Source organism: Pristis pectinata, chromosome 5 (assembly GCF_009764475.1).
Source record: "Pristis pectinata isolate sPriPec2 chromosome 5, sPriPec2.1.pri, whole genome shotgun sequence".
Classification (NCBI taxonomy): Eukaryota; Metazoa; Chordata; class Chondrichthyes; order Rhinopristiformes; family Pristidae; genus Pristis; species Pristis pectinata.
The window spans coordinates 87,292,229-87,310,853 of record NC_067409.1 but is presented as its reverse complement, the minus strand read 5'-3'; the positions used below and the strand labels follow the sequence as shown (position 1 = coordinate 87,310,853).

Below are 18,625 nucleotides of genomic sequence, written 5' to 3'. Positions count from 1 at the left end.
AAACTGGAAAGGAATTTAAAGGAAAGGAATGAAAATAATATATTGGAGATGAGTGCAGGGATGATCTAAAATTCAATAACAGGAAGAAAAAACTTTCTTTCCATTTAGTGTTCAAATTGAAGTGCTCAAAGGAGAATAGATTGTTTGGTCAGAGGTAAAAGATCTTTTAAGTTCCTTTGGGATCCTCAAATGAACTAAGTTTAAGTACAGAAGATCAAGTAAGTATACCGGATTTGAAACAGGATATCGGCAAGGATTCAGTATAAGCTTCAGAGGTGTAAATTTCCTAAAACAGCATATAAAGGGAATTTCGAGGGGCAAGATGCTTTGATTTCCACATGGAGTAAGGAGATTAAGGATGGTATTGAATTGAAAGAAACGTATTTTAATTATCCAAAGAAAAGTGATAAGCTTGAGGATGGTAAGATGTTTAGAAGCCTGCAAAGTTAAGTAAACAAAAATGGTAGAGGGAGGAAATAAGATATGAGAGTAAACAGTAGGAATACAGGCAATGCCTGCATTATGGGGGCTGGGGAGTTTGCATTCCTAGAAAACAGTCTGTTGTGATTTTTTTTTCATAATGCAAACCTGCATCATCTGCATGTATCAATAAATGCAAGCTGAAAACAAATGTTTATTTATTTACTTTTGGCATAACTTTTGATAGAGCGAATTTTTATTCCAGATTTTTAGTTAGTGATATGTGAATCCCATAAGGGTGAATTTGCATTACCCCAACTGCCACAGTGCGGGAGTTGCCTGTATAAAGTTAGATGGAAAGAGCTTCTGCAAGAAGATAGAAAGATCCCATAGAAGTTTGAAGAGGGGAGATGACCGAGATGTTAGTTAAATGTTTTGAATCTGTCTTTGCAGTTAAAGACACGAAAATGCATATTGTTTTTAAAAGAAAAAAGAAATCCAGTTACAAAAAGGGGGGGGGGGGGGGGGGGGGGGGGGGAGGAAGTAGGAACTCAGAACGATTACTATCACCAAGGGGAAAAAGTATTAGGCTGAGAAGTCACTTGGACCTAATGGCCAATATCATAGAGTTCTAAAGGAGGAAGATGTATTCATTATGATTTCTTTTCCCCCAAAATTCCCAAACTCTGAAAAGGACTAAGCAAAGTGGGAAAACCACAAATGTAATGCCATAATAAGGGAGAAAGAGCAAAGGGTCAGTTAGCTAAACATTTGTCCCTGGGGAAAATGCTGGAATCTGTTACTGAGAAAGTGATAGCAGGATGTCAGAATATCCTTCAAGAAGGTGAACCCTTGCAAGGTGCCAGGCCCTGACAGTGTACCTGGCCGGATACTGAAAACCTGTGCTGACCAACTGGCTGGAGTGTTCAAGGACATCTTCAACCTCCCTCTGCTGTGGTCTGGGGTTCCTACCTGCTTCAAAAGGGCAATAATCATACCCATGCCCAAGAAGAGCAGGGTGAGCTGCTTCAATGACTATCACCTGGTAGCATTCGTGTCTACCGTAATGAAGTGCTTCAAGAGGTTGATTATGGCTAGAATTAACTCCTGCCTGAGCAGGACCCTGGACCCACTGTAATTCACTGACCACCACAACAGGTCCACAGCAGATGCAATCTCACGGGCTCTTCACTCTGGTTTAGAGCACCCAGATAATGAAAAACACATGTTGGGCTGCTCATTATCAACTGTAGCTCAGTGTTCAACATCATCCCCTCAGTACTAATCACCAAACTTGAAAACCTGGGCCTCTATAGCTCCCTCTGCAACGGGATCCTCCACTTCCTTATCAAGAGACCACAGTTAGTGCGGATCAGTGATAATGCCTCCTCCTCGCTGACAGTCAACACAGGCGCACCTCAAGGATGCATGCTTAGCCCACTGCTCTACTCTCTCTACACTCATGACTGGCTAAGTACAGCTCCAATGACATATATAAATTCACTGATGACAGCACTGTTATTGGTAGAATCCCAGAAAGCAGCGAGGAGGCATACAGGAGAGAGATGGATCGGCTGGTTGAGAGGTTTTGCAACAACAACCTCGCACTGAACATCAGCAAGACCAAGGAATTGATTGTGGACTTTAGGAAGGGAAAGTCTGGAGAACACACACCAGTCCTCATTAGGGATCAGTGTGGAAAGGGAAAGCAGCTTCAAGTTCCTGGGTGTCAACATCTCGGAGGATCTATCTTGGGCCCAACACATTAATACAGTCACGAAGAAGGCATGCAAGTAGCTCTACTTCGTTAGGTGTTTGACAAGATTTGCTATGTCACCAAAGACTCTTGCACATTTCTGTAGATGTAAGACGGAGAGCATTCTGACCAGTTGCATCACAACTTGATATGGAGGCTCCAAGGCCGAGGCTGCAGAGGGTTGTAGACTCAGCCAGCTCCAAGATGGGTACAACCCTTCCCCACCATCGAGGACGTCTTCAAGATGTGGTGCCTCAACAAGGCGGCATCCATCACTAAGGACCCTCACCATGGACATGCCCTCTTCTCATTACTACCATTGTGGAGGAGGTACGGGAGCCTGAAGACCCACACTTAATGATTCAGAAACAGCTTCTGTCCCTCCAGCATCAGATTTTTGAAAGGTCCATGAACCTGTGAACACTACCTTGTTATTCCTTTTTGTTTGCACTATTTATTTATCATTATGTTATGGTAATTTTATGTCTTTGCACTGTACTGCTATCGCAAAACAACAAATTTCACGTCATCTGTCAGTGATAAAATTCTGATTCTGAATTAGAAAATCATAATATTTTAAGCAGTGTCATGTTTTGTCAAGGAGCTCTTTAAGGATGTAATTAGCATGATGAACAATGGGAAACCATTAGGTCCAATGTATTTAGATTTCCAAAGGGCATCTGAGGTGCCACTTGAGTGTACTGGTAAGATGAGGGCTCATGGTATTTAGGTTAAAATATTAGCATGGATAAATCGTTGGTTAACAGGATGCAATAAGTAAGTATAAGTGGGTCAAGTTTGGATTTTTGCATTGTCTGAAGTTGGGATCTAGTTGAACAAGGAACACCTTGGTAGCTTAATTCTTGCCAATAATTTAGCACTTGATATTTAAAAATATATGTAAATGTTCTCTCTTTCAGGGGGAAGTTCGGATAGTGTCTTGTCCCAAATTGCTGCCCAAAGACGGAAAGCAGCAGGTTTGCCTGAATTGAAAACGACCAGGTCTGAGATTTTGCCTCAGCTAATATTTGTCGAAACCAGCCTTCCTGAACTGCCAGCCTCGCCGACTGTGGATAACTGCATTGTACAGGTAACATTCTCTAGCTTTTGGTAAAACTTAATTTGCAATCTGTCATTGAATTAGTTTGGATTGAACGGGTCATGCAGCTCTAACTTAGTCAACATAAATTGTGAAGATGGTAAGACTACTTATTTAATTATTTGCACAATAGGTAGTCTTACCATCTTCACAATATAGGCCATACCTATAAAATGACATTCTCAGCTTTGTTTTCTTCAGCATATGAACAGTTCTGGATTATTTTGGTCATTAGCATCTGCATTGGAAACTACCAAACATTGGGACAGACATGAGTTGGAGTAATATATATTTATTTTGACACAAAAGAAATGTATTTCAAGTTGAGAAGGTTATTTATATATCTTATCTGTATTACAGTAGACTGTTAGTCATATTATTTTTATGCCTGTCCCAACAAGGAAGAAAGAAATTCACAAGTGTATTCTCCCCTCCAGCTTTTAAGATTATTTTCTAGGGTCTTTTTTTTTTTTGTCCCTTTACAATTTTTTTTTTCACTCCTCCTCAGGACTAAAGATTTCTTAACTCTTGATGTTCCAGTCTTGCTCGGCTATTCTTACTGCCTTTTGTTTTCTTGTGTTTATGTTGCACTGTATTCACAAGAAGAAACATAGGCCACTTGACCCTGAGAAAAGCACCAAAATATTTATGTACCCATTAGTTCAAAAATAATAAACTATTGTCACACCAGACTTGCATGTTAATGATAATTTTCTTAATACAGAAATGTAGCCAACAACGTCCATCTTCTGGTACTTCATCTAATTCCAAGAGCACCTCTCCTACTCTGACTCCTTCACCATCTCCCACACCTAAAAGTCCTCAAGGAGAATCTTCACTGTCCTCATCTTCACATCAACAATCTAAGAGCAGTGGCGGATCCAGTAGTGGAACCCTCACAGATGAAGGTAATATGTCTAAGGAGGATTTACCCTATCCCTGGTCCTCAGAAGGATTTGGTAGAAATTTGGTATTTTGGGGCTAAAATTTCATCACACCAGGTGTAGTAAAATGTACCCATACACTTGTGTGGTATGCCACTTTATGTTTAATTTTTCTTTCCCACACGCTGAAAAGCACTCAAGGTTTATAGTACATTTTAAGTTATTAGCAGGGCAATCTTAAGATGGTAGTCATGAATCAGTGCTTAAGCAATTGGATATGGAACTTGCAAGCCAATTGTTAACAATTGTCAAAGTAGATTAATTTGGAGTAGAAGTAATTTAAAAAGAATGACAGTGAAATATTTATTTTTTCCAAAAAAAATCTGCTATAGCATAAACAGCATGTCTGTAACTACTGATCTACTTGAGCATATGCTGACCTTCATTCTTTTGCCCCAGTTCTCACCAAAACCATTGCCTTAGGCATTCCTCTTGATTTGTTTCTCATCCTCACTCTATCAATGGACTTGTATTTGAACATTTGTTATAATGGACAGCTGGGTTAGCCATTTGTTGTTTGAATGCCTGGATCACAGAACACACTGTTTCTACTGTCTTCTGCCAAAACAGCTCACTAGTCCAAGACTGTTATCGGTATACAAAAAATATCCTCTGCTTTTCTTCACTACAAACTGCCTTAAACATTTTCTCCTCTTCCAAATGCAAGGGGTTCATGGACATCTTTAGCACTCTGATAGCATTCATCTGTTTGGCTGACTCCCCTAACCTCAGCATATCTTATGTTACCAACTATGGTAATCTATTTGCCCTCATCTATCTCGGCCCATTGTCGACCTTTGCTGTTGACCGTATCATCTTCTGATGATCTGTTATCTACCAGGGCAGTTCTATTTTCATCTGTTTCCATTCCTAATTATCCACCTGTTACCGGATAATTACTTGTACTGGCTTTTCTACACCTCTAATTTATTGCCACAATAATATGTTTTTGACTCCTTTACTGTTTACGCTATTCCCTTCTTAGGCCATCCCTTGGGGCCAAGAATCATATGCTTCTGTTCTCACTCTATGGGTTCTCAGATGGCTAGTGAGGCCAATTTCTCACATATTGCTCTTCCAAAACATGCCAACAGGTTCCAAATTTGTGCTTTCCTTAGATTTCCCCTTAAACCTTTTTCATTTGTCACTCACCTTCTGTGCAGTGTTGGCCTCCAGTGCCCCCTCACCAGGATTGTGCTCGGGCTTGATGCCGTATTTGATTCCAAGCTGGGTTGAGCTTCCTGTTCCATATCCTGTACTGCAAACCCATCTCCCTGCACCTCTGAAGCAGTTCATTTTGCCACTGCCTCAAATCATCTGCATGACCTTTATCAGTGGTGTTGCAGCTGACCTCCTGTTTGCATCTTCTATGAACAGGTTATATCCAAAGTGATGCTGTTGTATCTTACTTTATACACAGTTGTTTTCGCCCACGAAATTCAGTGACCTACATTGACTCCCCCCATGAACATTAACACTTTTGAAAAGAATAATTTTTTAAAAATTCCTTCATGCTTTTGTATTTATAGTGTACCTTCAGCATTGTAGAATTTCTCTGTTTCATAAGAACTTTATCAGATGAGTTTTGACATCCAGTCAAATGAGATTTGTGGGCAGATAACCATCTTACAAGAGAAAAGGGAGATAGTTTGAGGGAGAAATGCAGAGTTTACGACTCTATTGAAAGGATGATGGGTTAATGAGATTTGTCCAAGTTAGGTCAAGGGTAGCAGATTTTCTGAGCTGATAAGGATAAAATGTAGGATAATCAAGAGTGTGTTGGAATAGGAAAATCTAGAATGGTTGCACCAAGTGATCTTGAATTAAATGCATCATAAACTTGAAAATTTGATCAGATGGCAATTCTTGGATAGTGGTAGGTGGAGTAGTCTCAAATTGAAATCTAGTCTAGCATGTAGTTTTGATTTAAACTAAGTTGGTCAACAATTAACGGAAACTGCCTGTCTTTGGAAGTTATCACTTAACAATCCAGTGGCTAAATCATAGCTACACAGCATGAAACAGGCCCTTCAGCCCACTGCATCAAGCACCATTTATATTTACACTAATCCCATTTTATTCTCCCCTCATTCCCATCAATTCCTGCAAATTCTACCACTTACCTGCATACTAGGGGCAATTTACAGTAGCCAGTTAACCAACCAACTTGCATATTCTTGGGATGTGGGAGGAAACCAGAGCACCTGGAGGAAACCCGTGTAAACTCCAGGCAGCGCCGTTGGCGAGGACTGAACTCTGATTGCTGGAGCGGTGAGGTAGCAGCTTTAACAACTGTACCACTTTGCTGGCCACATATTATTGCATTAATATTGGGGAGTAAGTACTGTGATCAGGAAGTTGAATTAGGATTTATAACTTGGATGTAACTCAAGGGAACTTAAAGATGAATGTATTTTGTTGAAGGCAGAATGGTTAGGGAAGGAGGTGCTGCTTTTTGACTCCAATACTTGGAGCGATTCGTTTCTGCTTGAGGGGTAAGTTTTTTTTTTTTTATAATTTTGACCAATGCTTATTGCAGGTGTTTAAATGTTTTTGTGGACACTCGGAAGTAAAATATAATTAGTACAGACCAAGATATAGGAAAGTGCACCATCTGTGCTGCCAGTTTGTGACCAGTTAAATCATCCCATGCAAAAACAGCTGCAGTAAATGTTTCTGGAGAAAGTTATTGACAAGAAGTGCAAATTGGAAACTTCCAAGGAGCGAGAAGAAAGGAGTATGCGGAGAGTTTGCAGTAGAGAAGTGCAGGTTCAAAATGAGGTTGGCGTGCCCAATAATGTACAGTGTATTATGGAGAGTAAGTGTCTGCAGGATCTGATGCTTTCTGGGAAGGATTCTGTAGATACGACATGTTGAAGAAATTGCAAACCTTTGTCAGAACGAAGGAATTTTTGGAAAGGGAGATTGGAGATGGTAATTTGCAAGGGCAGAAAGTTCAGGTATTCTTTTGAAAGGGCTATGGGGAAAAAAGGATGGTTTGAGTTGATGTAAGAATCTGGAAGGGTAATTGGGTGGTCAGTGGACTGGTGAAAATAGGGTCTTCCAATCCTGACCATGCTTTCAGTTACCTATCATAATATTTACTCTGGATCAGTGTCAAATTTGGGTCATTGCTCCTTTGGGCTTGGGACACTTTACAGCATTATAGTTGGTCTTTAATTGCTTGTTGTTCTTGGAGTTGAGGTTTGAAATTAGGCAAGTGGACTTGTGTGTGAACCATTGTGGCAAGAGAGAGATTACTTCGGGATATGTGTTCACCACCATCTTGCAGGTTTCCTTCGTCTATTTTGTATTCTTCTCTTGACCTCTGTCACACATAAATGGCAGAATACATTAGAATTGCAATTCCTTTCTGGGTGGATTATAAATATGAATCATTGAATACATAATTTTTTGAAGGCTGAAAGCAGCAGCATGTGGGGAAGGTCATGTTCAGGTATTGTCTTTTATGCTTCTATATACAGTATTTCTGATGTAGCTTTCTAGTTAGTGTTTTACTATGTCATGACTAAACACTATCATAGACTAAATAAATATGATCAACCTAACCTCCTTAGATTCCCAGTGTCATTCATATAAATGAAGGTTGAAGTAATATTGGTTAACTCATGCCTGTACCATTATTTTTCTCTCTAGATGAATTATCCAGTATTTTAAAAAGCTGTCACTTGAAAATATCAACCCATATTTGAGGAACAAGAGGTAATAGCAGTATTGCATACCATTCTAGTTATGTCCAATATTTTTGTTTCTGTAAATAATTTTCAGTTACAGGTGATCCCCGTGTAATGGGGGGCATTGCGTTCCCAGGAAACGTACTATCGAGATTTTCTGTAACGCAAAGCCGCGATGTCTGTGCATGTGTTAAGAACCACAAGCTGGAAAAATAAATTGTTAATTTTATTAACCTTTTTTCCTGCCCAAGTTCCGTGAGAGTGAATTTTACTCCATATCTCAAATTTTTGGATAGTAATTTGTGAATTCTGAAAGGGCGAATATCCGTAACCTTGAATGGGCGTAATGTGGGGATCACCTGTATATTGTATTGGTATCGTTCCATTCTGCAAAACTGGAAAAAAACAATGTATACTTCAACTCCATAACTAAGGGCAGCTTAGATATATGCTGTATTTCATTCAAAACTGTGCAATGTAGGAGCTTTATTTTTTTTTGATGCGTTCTGCCCATAATTCCAGCTGCTATTTATTAAACATTTCCTTACCAAACTTGGTAGATAACTTGGAGACACAGATCTGTATATGCTGGAACCTGGAGCAACAAACAAGATGTTGGAGGAATTTAACAGTTCAGATGGCATCTCTGGAGGGAAATGGATTGAGACCCACTCCACAGATGTTACTTGACCAGCTGAGTCCTTCCAGCATCTTGTTTGTTGGTAAATAACCTGCTTTCAAGAGTGGGACACAACATTAACTGAGTATACAAAAGATAGTCTGGAGTGATTGAATTGCTGAGGCCATCGTTTTAGTGAGGGTGATTTTAATTTACCATTTCTTTGTTGCATTTCAACCTTTTTCTCAATTTTTATCATCTTCATCAGAAATTCTTGTCTGTTCTTCATAAATCTCCTTCCAGCTGATGTGCAACAGGAATGGAACCATTTCTCAGCTTCTAGTGGTCAAAGCAAATGTGGTCTACTTGTTTAAACACATGCATCTCTTTTAGATATATTAAAAAACCTTTTTTTTGCTTCCTTAATTTTTGACGGATTTTTTTTTCACGAAACAGAAGCAAATAGCCAAATGTTGGTCACAGTTTGGCTTTCAGTTATTTTGCAGTATCTTGTGCTGTCTTTAATTGTTTTTAAATTTCACCTCCCTAATAGAATCTTTTTAGAAACTACTCTAATGTGCATGTCTGGCTGACTCTTCTGAATCTTGCAGCAGTTTATTTTGACCATTTCGATGCAAAATGCAATAGATTATATTATCCCATATCTATATTTTCTTTGTCTTCTCTTCCTGCAGTCTTCCACTTTAATTCTCTCTAGCTGTGAAAGTAACCAGATGGTATATACACATCTGATACAGAATATCTACCCAGTCTGATTTTGTGATGGTTCTGATGGTATGTATTTACAGAATTGGTTCTTATTTTAAAGAAAAAGTTTCTGCAGCCTAAAACTAACAGCCACATTGTAGTTATTAGGTTTAGATGAGGACTAGATAAGAAGCAATGAGTAAGTATTGAAAGGTCATGATCCCATAATACAAATATCTCTAATTTGATTTTTAAGACTGAGTGAGGCCTCACACTGCTGCTGCTGATGATGATACTGGTGCAATTGTGGCTACAGTCTTGTTGAGACAAATTATTTATCCTACACCTAGGACCAGCTTTGGGAAGTCTGGGGGGAGGGGGTTGGGGGGTGGAATTAAGAAAACTATTCCATAAAATAGTGCTATGATTTCTTTGACCTCATGAACAAACAAACCAAAAAAAACCTATTCAGTGTTTGAAATTGGTGTTTGGCTTCTCTGTAATACATGAAATAGGGCCCTGTTGTTGTTTCAATACTAAATTGTAAAGAATGCACCACAAAGACACAGAATTTGCAAGTGTATTAAGTCCTCATTGCCTCTGAGCGGTACACAGACTTCTTGTGGATGACGAAAAATGGCGGAAACCTTTAAAGCCACTGGCAATGACACCAAGGCTATGAACCCTGGTTAACCCCTCCACGAATATAATAACTTTTTTGCAATTTGAATTTGCAGTTTCTGCTTGTCAAAACAAGTGTGGTTTGCTATTGATTTATTGCAGTCGTCATGGAGGGGATTGATTTGCTTTGGACTTTTCTCATGCCACTGAGAAGCAGAGTTGTCAGCACAATTACCCTGACTCCTGTCACACATCATTTTTGCACACCAGACCCTGGCTCCAGTCAAATACAAGCCACGTTATCAAGTAGGTGTTTCTTTAACTTTTGCCTACTAAAACAGAGGTGATTACAGACTTGGGAAGGTGCATACATGGAAATAACTCAGTAGCTGTAATTTTACAATTGAGCATGGTGACTAGCATAAAAAAAACTCCCAGCCCCAGCTCTGGCTACACACTAACTACTTGTCAGTACACGACATTAAATGCAGTCTCTCAAGGCAAACAGGATTCACTGAACTCCACAGGAGAGACCTGTGGAGGAATACATGATGATTACCAAAGCTCCCAGTAATACACGGCTGACCTCACGAGTATGCATATATGCGGATAATAAGGACTTTGTAGTTATGTCAGGTATTTGTTAGCTTGAAGTTTTATTTGATAAGCTGTTGGTTAAATAATGTGGAATTCCTAAAATGACGTAGGTGTTTTTATGATTGGTTTTGGTGCAATTGTGGTATTACATTCTATATTCTGCAGATATGTGACGTATTTGGGTAAATTATTTCATTTTGTATATTAAAGCCATCAAACCACAACTGTTCATGTTCTAATGGAAAAACATTACCATTGATGAATATTCTTTACACTTGTGTGACTACATGTTCTCCAGGTAACCATCCCCCTTAAGTAATCACAAGAGAACCTCTACCACTTGGATTATTGGTTCATTCTTCCTAGCAGTGGTTAAATATTTGATCAGTATGGCCAAGTTAAACATTCATAGTAAAGCAGGCCTTATAACTGTTTTTCCTGCAGCATTTTATTGCCTTTTTGTAAGATTGTTCTTTCAGTCATTCAATTCTTTAATGCCATCAAGTGCATCAGCTTTGGCACAGTATAGTGTTTGCAGCATTTACTTGTAACTAGTACCTCCTGAAGTAGGTCTGCTGATCCACAGACCTGGGTTCAATTTTGTTCTGCTATGTTCTTTTGGTTTTTTTTTTGCTAGACTTGCTGTAATGTTATCATTGTGCTTTACCTAAATGCAAGCTTCCCCAGCCCAACACTGGGGTACCATTGGACCAATGCTGTCACCATCGTTGGTGCATACGTCAGCTTTACAAAAGTTGATAATCACCCTGATAACTGAAAAAAAACTTGTACAATGATACTCATCTTTAGTGTCGGTCTGATTTAATATAGAAAACATTTTACTGACCCATGACTGAAGCATTGCTATTGGGAGGATGTAGGAAATGTAAGGAATGTTATGGGGCTTTGGTGAGACCATGCTTGGTAAACTGTTTGCACTTTTAATTTTTTGCCTAAGAAATGAAACCTTGCTTTGGAGACAGTGTAATAAAGATTCATTATAGATTGATTCTTGGAATGACAGTGACTGGCCTAACTCTTTCAGAAGAAGCTGGTGATCTCAATTAATTATACCGAGATTTAGAAAGAAATTGACACCAGATATGGAGCGCCTTCAGTAAGGAGAGTGTAGAACAAGGAGAGTATGGAAATAAGGTGTTGGATAAGGAGCGAGTTGTGGAGAAATTTATTTATTCAGAGATTTACGGGTCTTTGGCATTCTCTACCCCAGTAGGCTGTAAATGCTCAGTAAGTATATTCGGGGCTGAGGTGGATTTTTGGACTTCAAGGGAAATGGACATAGGCAGGAATATGGACATGATATTGAGGTTGGTCCATGATGTTATTAGCAGAGGAGACTTAAGGAGTTACATGAACATCGACAATTCTTTTGTTATGCCATCTCAGCCTTTCATAATCCTCTTGAAGTTTATTGGGAAAGTAGTTTCAGTTCCCTGTACAAAACTAGGTCTTCTATCCAGTCTTGCTCAAATGTGCTGTTTATTTTTGAATTTCTTAGTATTTGCAATTTGAAATACTGTTTATGAAACAATGTACTGTTGGTCCATCTTTGAGCATATAGATTTATTGAACTTCAGCTGCTGGATGTTGGTCTGTCTTGTCCAATTTACTAAACTGATCATGCAGTAATTAGAGTGCATTGGGATTTCTTGCCAAAGATTGTAATCCATTTTTAGTCAAGTAGCTAAGATTGTTTAGAACTCTGTTCCCTTGCTCTGCCTTCAAAGATTTTAGTTTAAAATGGACGTAATTGATTTGATGCTTCTGTGGGGTTCTGATATCATTACATTGATCACACTAAATCCCTACGTCAATTAACTTTTTCAACAATTGGAAGTACTGTTTCTAGTCTCATTGTGTTATACAGTTTGAAGGGTGGAACCTTAGTTGACGTGGAAGAGCATACTGCATGCCTTCCTGTCAATATCCCTGATGGATTCTCACAGCGTCCCCACTGTAATAGTTGACCTCCTAACTTACAATGACACTTTTTGCATATTGATATATTGATGACAATGGTGCTATGTGTTGGGCTATTTTTCTGGATGGTGTTAAATTTGAGATTCCATTTTTCTAGTCAGTTGGATGTAAATGACATGCATCAGTTCTGAGAAGAGCAAGGAAATTCAGTCACCTGAGCTGACATTTATCCTTCAACTTGCATCCCTAAAACAAGTTATCTTCTCACTTAAAACATGGTTATTTGTGGGAGTTCAATGTGTTAATATTGGCTACAACATTTTGCTTTTAAACTTGTGACTATTATAAAATTAAATCTGTGGCTATATAGATTTTTGGGATGTTCTGAAGAGGTTAGTAGCAGGACCAGGTACCTAAAATACATAGATACAGAGCAACAGACCTTTTGTCCCACCACTAGTATTTGGCAAACTTTTCTGTTTGGATTTGCAGCAAATATGTCTGCCCTAGCATCTAGTTTTTGTTTCTCTGCTAGCACTGTCTTCTGAATATATTGCTTGATTTCACATTTGGAAATGATATGTAAATGAAGTAAACTTTACCTCCATTCTTCCAATAATTTGTTGCAACATTATGATTATTCCTTCTTCTCCTCCTTCCCCCACCCCATACTCCTTTCACTCCACTATTCTCAGCTTTTGTCTAAAACCTAGTTGTGAAATGTAAATGTATTTTTGATTAACACCTGGTTTGGTTTCAAAAAAATGAACTTGCTATCCAAGGTGCAGCATGTCTTTGTAGTACTGCTTAATGACAGAACACCAAGTGAACTCTGGACCAAGTTGTGTAAAAGGAAAGAAGGGCTCCAACGGAACTATCTGTGAAAAATGCTCATTAGAAGAATAAAGATGATGTGGAATAAAGACATGAGTTCTATTTTGTTTCTCTAGGTGGATATGGAAGCATTCCTTACGCTAACTGATGGTGATTTGAAAGAGCTGGGTGTAAAGACAGATGGTTCAAGGCAACAGATCTTGGCAGCGATCTCAGAGTTAAATGCTGGCAAGGTATCAATTGAAATAACTTCACTACAGCAAATAGGGCAGATAAAGTCCTCTTTACCCAGGGACAGGTGGACCTTTTTCTTTTGCACACATTTAATTGGAGCTATTCACATTGCATTGATTTTTACTGTCAAAAAGATGAAGAAAGAACTTCTTTTTCAAATTAATGCCACATCTATAATAATTCCAGGCACTTTGATTCTCACACTGCTATCTAGCTAGTAGAAACTTATTGCCTTTACCCCTGCTGAAAGTGACCAAGCTCACCCAATCAGGGAATGGCTGCACCAAGGAGCAGCTTTGGGTTCAGGGTGCATCTGAATTTTGCAGTCGTGAGAGTACAGTAAGGAGATAGAGCTTAGTGATATGGTGTCATGACAACAACCTTTACCTCAATGTCAACAAAACGAAAGAGCTGGTCATTGACTTCAGGAAAGGGGGCGGTGTACATGCACCTGTCTACATCAATGGTGCTGAAGTTGAGAGCTTCAAGTTCCTAGGAGTGAACATCACCAATAGCCTGTCGTGGTCCAACCATGTGGACGCCACGGCCAAGAAAGTTCACCAGCGCCTCTACTTCCTCAGGAGGCTGAAGAAATTTGGCATGTCCCTTTTGACCTTCACCAACTTTTATCAATGCACCATAGAAAGTATCCTATCTGGATAGGACCGCAAGAAACTTCAGAGAGCTGTCTTACTCTCGCTGCCTTAGTGAAGCAGCCAGCATAATCAAAGATCCCACCCACCCAGGTCATTCTCTCTCCTCTCCTCTCCCATCAGCTAGAAGTTACAGGAGCCTGAGGGCACATACCACCAGGCTCAAGGACAGCTTCTATCCCACTGTGATAAGACTATTGAACAGTTCCCTTATGTGATGAGATGGACTCTTAACCTCACAATCTACCTTGTTATGATCTTGCACCTTATTGTCTACCTGCAATGCACTTCCCTGTAGTTGTGACACTTTACTCTGTATTCTGTTATTGTTTTCACCCTGTACTACCTCAATGCACTGTGTAATGAATTGATCTGTATGAACGGTATGCAAGACAAGTTTTTTTTCATTCTAACTCCGAACAAATGACAATAATAAACCAATGCCAATAATCTGACTAAGGAACACACGACCTCATAAACAAGCCATCACCTGCCCCATCATGGAAGAGACTGCATTTCCCATATTGGCTGCATTAGCCATCTCAGATCCCACAAAACCAGAGTAGAAGCACATCATCCTTGATCCTGAAGGACTGCCTGAGAAGGTAGAGACTTGCAGCCACATAAATATAACGGCTTAATTTATTTCTATTTAAAATATCCTGAATTTGAATGTGAAATTTCACTTGAATCTTTTTTTTATTCCTGTAGATGACTAAGCTCAAGCTTTATGGGGTTGAAATGTAGGCTTATAATAGTTTTGTGATTGGATAAAAAATAATAATTTAGATATAAAAGAGGGGGAATATCTCCTTTTCTCCATGAGATTTCATCCACCTGTGATGACCTACTCGAGCCACTCTGAAATATAGAGCAAAGTAATAACTTGCAACAAAAGACCTGCAACGCTACTATTTGTTTCTTTCGCTTCCTGCTTTTGTCTTTAGTCAGTGCTGTAAGGATATATTGCGGTAGAGATGATATAAATATTAAGATTTCTTTCAAATATAGGGACGTGAGAGGCAGATTCTGCAGGAGACTATCCACAACTTTCATTCTTCTTTTGGGAGCAGTGCCAGCAATTCTCGTCAACTTAATTTTCAACAATGTAAGTTTTGTTTTTCCTGAATAGAGTCTAAATTCCTTGTGATACCCCTAAACCATAGAAGTAGCAGCTGTAAATATCAAATAACTGGATTTTCAGAACTGTTTTTAAAATGCTTGCTAATTTTCTGATTTAAGATTCTGCTCAATTTTCAGGTAACTAGCTTACTCTCAATTAACTTGGAAGCCTCCATTCTTTGCAATAAAATAATCTTAGATTTGTACATGTTCACCAATTATAAAGGAAAGGAGTAAAATCTATTTCTGTTTTAATTCAACTTTTGCTCCTGTAGGAAGGCAGACATGTAAGCTGTGTTGTTTATGTTTGTGAAGAGACTAAAATTGATTACCTCTATTTTGGTGACCTAAATAGTCAAACCCCTATTTGAAATTGCAGTGTGAGTAACGATATGAAATTACTATTACTCAGCCAATTAATTCTGGAGGAATTGCATTATTGCATTTTGTTTTAAAAATCTAAGATTTTGGATGAGTTGTATTCCATAAACACATAACTAGAAGGATTGTTTTTGCAGATGGACTGAGCTCTTCATGAATTTCACAATTTAAAGGTGCCATTAAGATCAAAAAATAATATCACTAATGATTTTTTAAAAAATAATTTACTGACACTATATGAGCAGAAGCATTTCCTTGTGCACAGCATACTTTGCAAGTCCAAAATGTGAGCTTATCTATGCAGAACAGAGACTTGAATGCATTACTAAAAATGTAAAGAGAAAACACAATAGTTCCACATTTCATTCATTCTAAATGAAGGCATAAGACATGGAAGCACGTCAAGGAATAAAAAAATGCTCAAGTCTCTTTAGTTCAAGGTAAGCCATACTTTGTATAAAAAGGTCCCACCCACCCTTAAGATTCCTTTGACTTTGGAATCATTGGAAAACCAGAGAACATACTGTATGTTTGTTTTGGCTTATTATAGCTTGCTGGTAGATGATCTAAAGACAACTACAAAATCAGATTTGGGTTAATTGTTAAATCATGAATTTAAATCATAGAATCATAGTCAAGTTTAATACTTTTCTGTCTTGGTACTGAAGAATTTAAAATGGTGGGGGGGAAAGCATGTTTTATTGTTATCTCATCAGATCTGTGGTATATTGTAGTGACAATGGGGCCCTATCCATTGTTACAGCATATCTCATAAAAATTTATTCAAAATTTCATGGTGCAAAGAAAAAAATCTAGCTGAGCATTAATTTGGTATTTTCACATAAATTTAATTAAAATCAGATGCAAAGTCAGTTCAAATTTTGAATTGCTGATTAAGAATATGCTCTCTGTACTGCATTGATATCTTATTGGCATCGTTACCTCCTGTAGCACACCGGGCTCTCACTTTTGAGTTTTACACATGCAGCAATGTTTTGTGTTCCTGCCAGTAAGCAAAGCCATGTGCTATGTTGACTAGCTAAACCTATCATTCTTGTAGACTAAAATTAAAGACAGAAGATGCTGGAAACTTGCATCAGGCAGCATCAATGGAAAGAAAAACCATTAATATTTTAGGCCTGACAAAGGGTCCTAGACCTGAAACGTTAACAGTTTCACTTTCCATGGAAGCTCCCTGACTTGCAGAGAGTTTCCAAGGATTGACTTTATTTCACATGGCTCTAGTTGTACTATTGGGATCACTTCCTGATTCCACTTCTTGTGTTCAATGAGAAAAGATACTACCAGCCTGGTTAAGAGATCTCTGGATGGTTTTGAATACAAGATGGTGTCATGTTTTTCAATAATCACATTTTTTTTTAGTAAACAAAATTCTCCCAAATCTATTGTGATGCTCTATTACTGATACAAAATTTACCTATTTAATTCTAACAGCTTCAATTGCTTGGATTAGTAGGCCAACAGCATCATCAGACAAGAGATGACCTTAAGTTGGCAGATGATTAAGGGTTGAATTTCAACAAATCCTGCATAAACTGACCATAATGTTTGGTGTTTCCTGTGCACATCCTCAATAGTAGCATCTGAAGTTGCAGATGGCTTTCAGGTCTCAGACAGAAATTGTGTAAGTATAACAAGGAAAGATTGAATGACTAATGCTGTTGCATACAGTTCGAAAGGATGGAGATTTGTCATCTGTGCAACAGATGAAATCCTGCCACATTTTAATGTTTCATTTTAATGCATCTAATTATGGAAGATGCCTTTAAAAATTTGCATACAGTAATTTTGCATTGTGGTAGTGATTTGCAGTGTAATCAGTAAGTTACATAATGTATTACACTTATTACTGCAAATCACAGTGATCATGTCTTAATGAAGTTGTTTATTTATGCTCATGATTTATCTATACTTGCTCCAAGGTATTTATTACCATAATAAAGAAATACAGTATCATTTAATGTATTCAGCCACAAAATTTAGAACCTAGCTTGGAGACCAGGGATACTGTAGAGACTTAATAGCTTCAGCCAGTATGCCAGTGTTCTTTTCCAATTATGGTAATTAAAATGTTTCTATTTAAGCAGGAGTTATTGGTATTACTATACTTAAACCAAGTACACAACGTCTAATCTGCTGTGATTGTTCAGAAATCCTAATGGTTTGGCATTTGGCTGATAGGACATGTCCTGTGGTTCCTTTAAACTTACTAGGGTCCTGTTTTCAGTGTTCCCTGAAACATCAGTTTGTTTCCTGCACTCCTTTTAAATTCATCAGGTTCAATGGAAAATTTGAAATGATACTGTATAATGTAAGTGAATTAGTTACAAATAGGAATAACCTCAGTCTGGGAAACCTGCCAAACTCCTGAATGCCACATGATTGGAATTTTACTGTACTATACAAAATTTCCCATGTATATGAATTTTGAAGTGATAGTCAAATATGGTTGCACTTTGAATAATTTTAACCAGGGATTTGCATTTCATTAAAGGGAGTATACTCCTAGGTTACAATCATTTCTACTGATAAATGCAGTCTTCAGTTTATACATACCAGTCTTGGATACAGACAAGCATGATTAACTTTGCAATAGTCTTTGAAATGGGGTTTGGGAAGGGGAAAACAAACAGTATTCCCAGAGCTGCTGGCTATCCATTCCCTGGTAGCAAGTATGCATCTGCAGCCATGTTCATGTTTCTCCTTTGGGGCTAGTGGAGAAAAATGGAAAACTGAAGTAGATGGTTTGATCTGCTAATGAAATTCTCAAAATGTAGAGAGCAAGCATCACTTTTTAAACTTAGTAAAATTTCAAAGCTGTTACAAATAAACCCAGATGAAAATTCTTGATTTTTTTTTTTGAGTCTTGTGTATTTCAGATGTCCTTTAGCAACTACCTTTCCACTGATCTCAGCCAAGAATATAATTGGAAGCCTTATGAACATTTGCATTAAAGTAGATACCAAGGAGTACATTCCTG

At 38.2% G+C, this 18,625-nt stretch overlaps 1 protein-coding gene across 1 annotated transcript in view; it reads left to right on the top strand.

Moving 5' to 3' along the window:
• The window catches only part of LOC127571051 (ankyrin repeat and SAM domain-containing protein 6-like), a 34,663-nt gene extending 16,173 nt beyond the window's left edge, over window positions 1-18,490 (top strand). The window contains 7 exon segments of the mRNA XM_052017090.1: window positions 3,097-3,266; window positions 4,000-4,183; window positions 7,877-7,910; window positions 7,912-7,942; window positions 13,351-13,467; window positions 15,133-15,229; window positions 17,080-18,490. Of these exon segments, the coding sequence (XP_051873050.1) occupies window positions 3,097-3,266; window positions 4,000-4,183; window positions 7,877-7,910; window positions 7,912-7,942; window positions 13,351-13,467; window positions 15,133-15,229; window positions 17,080-17,129 (683 nt within the window). The 3' untranslated portion in view covers window positions 17,130-18,490.
• The last annotated feature ends 135 nt before the right edge of the window (window positions 18,491-18,625 follow it).